At 38.5% G+C, this 5,309-nt stretch overlaps 1 protein-coding gene across 1 annotated transcript; it reads right to left on the reverse strand.

Moving 5' to 3' along the window:
- Positions 1-1,524: 1,524 nt before the first annotated feature.
- PAIP2 (poly(A) binding protein interacting protein 2) lies at positions 1,525-4,788 on the reverse strand. The gene is made up of 3 exons (XM_024193950.3): positions 4,783-4,788; positions 4,492-4,671; positions 1,525-2,602 (listed from the first exon to the last, which is right to left on the reverse strand). Exons 1-3 carry the CDS (start codon positions 4,786-4,788, stop codon positions 2,546-2,548), a joined length of 243 nt encoding a protein of 80 aa, XP_024049718.1. The 3' UTR covers positions 1,525-2,545.
- Between the last annotated feature and the right edge of the window lie 521 nt (positions 4,789-5,309).

The following is a 5,309-nucleotide window of genomic DNA, read 5'->3' on the forward strand; positions in this document are numbered from 1 at the left end:
TATCATTAATAAACTTCTCAAACTACATACTTTGTTAGCTCTTTTCTGTTGTCCAAGTCATTTTAAAGATTCTTGGTTGCATCACTACTCTACCCACTAGTAGGCTCCTACATATAGTGTATGCAAGTGAGCATTTAGCAGCCACATGCCTCCATAGCATTACATCTCAGAATTTAATCAAGTCTAGGCTCACCGAGAGTTTGGAGACCCTTCCGAAGACTATGAAGGCTAGAGGAGGAATTGGTGTTGGCAATGTAGGAGCACTCTTCTGGGGTGAAATTCACCCTACTCCCCAGCTCCAGGGGAAAAACACGCTAGTGGTGTGGCATTTCATTTTTTTTACTTGACACATTTCACGTTCACCTAACATTTGATACTGATATTAGGCTCTAAGCATTATTCTGAAGAGGAAACTTAAGAAGGTAAGCGATGAGATCAAGGTTTTTATTGTGTTCCTTAAGAAGTCAGCTACAGACCTGACGAGAAGTGTATTAGAAAGGGGAATGAATAACTCCTTGGTGATTTAGGAGGGGACAGGACTAGTAAATGGAAACAGCTGTCATCAAATGTTGGAGAGGCCAGTGGGTGCAGTTTGATGTTAGCAGGCCTAGGTTGGTAGAATCTGTAAATATCTTGAAAGTGGGCATGGCCTCCAATAGTGTGGATTTATACTAGATTGTCAAATTCATCTTATTTTTCCCCTAATCTCCAGAGATTCCTCTAGGTGGTGATTTCTCATTCTAAATGTAGTAAATATTAAAGCTGCTGATCTGTGCTTAGAGATTACCAAATACCAGTGTGTGAATAAATTACTCAACATGCCTATACTCAGAACAGGAAGCAATCCAATAGATTTGAATGAAAACAATGCTTCTAAAATAAAATGCCTGGCATTGTCAAGAGTACATACAAGTAGAAGGATAGAAAGGATCTGGGTTCATCTCAAAGAAAGTTAGTTCAGCATTAAGTGCACCATTAAACAAAGCTAGCTGAGTGAAAATTAGGATCCATTTCTATTCTGCTGACACTTTGAAGCTACTCACTATACCCATAATGATGATTTAAGTCCCTCTCCGGTGTCTTCCAATAGCTTTTCATTATCAGCTGCATTCAGGTGCAATTTGTCCTTGACACCCAAAGTGTGGCAGGACTCAGATTGTACCATAAAAGCTTCTGAAAGGCTCAGTTTTAGCCACAGTCCTTCAGATGGTGCCATCAGATGGACACTGTCTACACTAGGGTTTGCAATGCTGCACGCAATGATGGAGTTGAACTGCCATTAGTAGCAGTGAGAAATGTACCTAAGGGAAGATGGTCAAGGAAATGCTAGTATGAAGAAAGGAGAAGTAGATCAGATACCAACTTCAAGTCATTACTTTGGACTAGCTTGTTATAAGGAGCACCGTTCATTAAAACCTTAAGCATTATTCTTGCTGGGATAGTGTAGAATTATTCCCCTCATTTCCTCACATTACCAAATGTGTGTGTCTGAGTAGGGTGCATATTCAAGAGACAATCACCAAATCATTTCTACTATTATTTATTTTTTTAAATATTTTTGAAAAAATATAATTTTTTTACAATATTTTCAACTTAAACACTATTCACACTGAACACGTATGGCAGCTTAACCTACCCAAATATGAAGTTTAAGAAGCCAAAACTGTTCTAGCTTTATTAAAAGAAAAAAGTTGTTGTGCTGTAGACTATTGTGTAGTGATGATTAAACAAAGCAAGGGAAAAGCACCACTCAAATCACTAACGCTAAAGTTTTCTTGGTTAAATCCAGCTATATTAAGGTTGTATGCTAGAAGTTACATAGACAGTGTGCTATGTATCCAAGTTCTTGGAAGAAATTGTGATGAAACTCACATCTCCTTAAATGTAATTAGGAAGTGAAATAAACATTTGTAACATGATATACTGTAAATACAGGAAATTTCTTCCAACTGCTTATTTGTTAGTTCAGTAGCTGAGATCTAGGACTCTGTACAGGTCTGTAAAAGTCTGGTATGATAGTTCATTCACACTTCTCAAAAAGAGGAGCATGAAGTAAAGTTTTTTTTATAAGGAAAAAAATTAACATTAGTAAAAATACTGAAACGGAAAGTTAGCTAATTTGCATAATGATCCGATAACCTTGCTTTTATTTTTAAGTTAAGGCATTATCAGGTGCAAATTAACACCAGTTGACATGTTTTAGTAACAGACCATCCTTAGTTAAATCCTGTTAAAAAGACAGAGTCTGCAAGAGGTTTTCATAAATTTGGTACTTTGTCTCAACTTGACTGGTGCTTCTTACCTCACTGTCTCCTTCACAGAAAGCCAGGGTCCAATTATGTTTTCATTAAACTTTTGACAGCTTTTTACTTAATAACAGTCTCAGCACTTTTATTAAGCATGCAAGACTAACAAAACTTTGGCAATGCATAAGTGTAACACAGTGACGAGAAGAGAGCTTTTACAATTAAATCTTCTAATACTGGCTTCACAGTGTGGAAATTGTGCTACATCCACCAAAAGAGGGCCCAGTCTACTCATATATTTAGTACTTCACCCCAGGAACAAACTCCTTTGCGTTTGGATTCAGATTACTCTTGACCTGGGGAGAAAGAGACAACCAAATCACGATATTACTTATATCTCACTTTTCCTGACCAAAGAAAGCATTGTTCATAGCCATAGTTTACAAGTTTAAAGTAACAGACAATTTAACATGAGTTCTTGAAAACACCAAATCCAGTGCAAAGAGGTTTAGAACCCTTCACCTGCTCATCACTACATGCTAAGAGCAGGGCTATTAATTCACTATTGTCTTACAAAAAAAAAAAACAGCAGCACCTAGAGGCTTCAATTAAATCAGCGTCCCATTGTGTTAGGCACTGTACAAACAAACTAGTACAAACTGTACTAAGGAGACAGCCCCTTCCCTGAAAACCTGCAAGTTAAAGCCTGTAGTCTCCCTAAAACACCCAAAGCACCAGAGCTTTAATTCACTCAAACTGACTCTGGACAAGTGTCACATGGTCTTAAACCTTATACGTTTGTTTGTAGACACATTCGGTTATGCAACATAAGCAAACAAAAATTTGACGTCAGAAAGTTAAATAGTTTTAAGCCATTGACGGACTGTCTTTTCCTTCAAAGAAGAGTTATGTTGAAATATAATACTAATGTGCTAAACACCCATACTTGAGTACATACGCCTGCTTATTTCATAATTAGCCACCCTGTAGTATTTCCAGAGAACTCAAGAATGTAATAACTTCCATGTGGGCAATAAGCAGCACCAAGAGAAACTTCATTTTACACAATTTCCATGTATTGCCTAACAAAGGAAGAGAACGGAAACTGGGATAGCTGGAAGCATGAATTTATTTAAACTCTTAATTGGTTTACACATTAGTTTTGTCGCCAGCACCTTTGTTACCACTTTATATTTTAGGCCAGTTGTATGTTTTGCTATCTTGAGTCACTGGGCTGAAAGATGCATTGGTCTAGAAGTTACATACAGTTAATTTTATTTTTTCAAGACTTATTGTGAAGTATCGATCTTTAACAAGAAATTTCAAGTGCACAAGAACATTTCAGCAATACAGTTAGTGTGTGGTTGATCACTAGCATTAGAGTCAGGCTAGCAACAAATCTCTCTCTACTGTCAGATTTCCAGGGAAGTCCAACATTACTGAATGTACCCTGTGTACCTCTATTATGGGTCAACAGCCATTGCACTGAAGGGCAGCTGCAAGAAGGTGTGCACTGGATATCAGGGACATTAGGCAGCTGTAATAAGTGTCAGCGTGGTATGTCTCAGCACTGCCATGTAGTTCCCTTGCTTTTGGGAGTGTCAGTTATAACATTTTATATTAGTTGCTTTTGCAAGTTAACTCTTCTGGGCTAACAGGAACTACCTGAAACTTGTTTGGGTACTTTTAGTTCATTTCAACATCTTTGTAAATTTAAGAACAGTTCCTATTCTAGGAACCTAGACATTAAAATACTTCCAAGTACTTGTAAAGGAGAGTTAGCAAGATTTACACTAGGTTTTTGCAGAAGGTTTAGGTTTCTTGGCAAAGATAATCACTCCTAAGTAAAAAGATCATCTCCACCTATTTTAAAGGTTTGGGCTGACAAATCAATAATTAATGCTATTGGCTACAGTCAATACAAATTTAGGTAATCTCTTTCAAAATGTTCTACCAATACATCTCAAGCTAGATCTGGACTGTATTATTTCAGCCCTAAGGCTCTATTTCCAACATGCCAGATTCTGTTATAGTTAACATGATGTCTGGATGTACATCAGACTTTGTCTGCAACAAGAGCTGTTGAATTAAGCCATTGCTGTTAAATATAACTGGCTGTTGCTGTTTGTTGTTTTTATTAGCCATTTTAGTGACCTGTCAAGGCACATAGAGTCTTTTGGAAGGCAATTTTTTTTAAAAATTTCAAATACAAAATTATCTAAGAACAAGCTGAGAGGAAACATACCACCAGATCCTCCAGTGATGAGCTGTCACTGATAACGAGGTCATTAAACTGATCCTGGATTTGATCCATTGTTTGTGGAAGGTCTCGAGCGGGAATAAACCACTCATGTTCTTCCTCCTCTTCCAGCATTTCCTGGAAACAACGCTCAATAAATTCTTCTTCCCATAACTCCTCTTCAATCTAAAGTTAGAAAGGGGAAAAGAGTGTTCTGGTGGATAAGTGTCTCTATGGCAGTAGTTCTCAACCCTCAACCCAATCAGCACACAGCTGCAGCCCATGTGACATCCTCACAGCCATAACAGTAGAATATGTATTGTGTGGATGCAGTCCACAGCACACAGAAAGCTGCATATGCAGCCCACAATGGTAAATAGGTTGAGAACCACTGCTCTATCATATATCTTCACTGCACATTAACTCGGCACCCAGGTGAGAGCAGCCACACTGCAAAGCCCTGCTTGAGTTACTGTGTCCTCACTGGATCTGTGCTCCCATGTGTATAACTAGGATTTCTGGGGGACACGTAAGCACATAAAAACAACCCCGCTGGGTTATATCAATGGTCCATCTAGCCCAGTATCCTGTCTTTCAACAGTGGCCAATGCCAGATGCTTCAGAGGGAATGAACAGAACAATCAGAGTGATCCATCCCATCATCCACTCCCAGCTTCTGGCAGTCAGAGGCTAGAGACACCCAGAGCATGGGGTTGCATCCCTGACCATCTTGGTTAACAGCCATTGATGGACCTATCCTCCATGAACTTATCTAGTTCTTTTTTGAACCGAGTTATAGCTTTTGGCCTTCACAACATCCCCTG

This window comes from Terrapene carolina, unplaced genomic scaffold (assembly GCF_002925995.2).
Source record: "Terrapene carolina triunguis isolate 2854851 unplaced genomic scaffold, T_m_triunguis-2.0 Scaffold838, whole genome shotgun sequence".
Lineage (NCBI taxonomy): Eukaryota > Metazoa > Chordata > Testudines > Emydidae > Terrapene > Terrapene triunguis.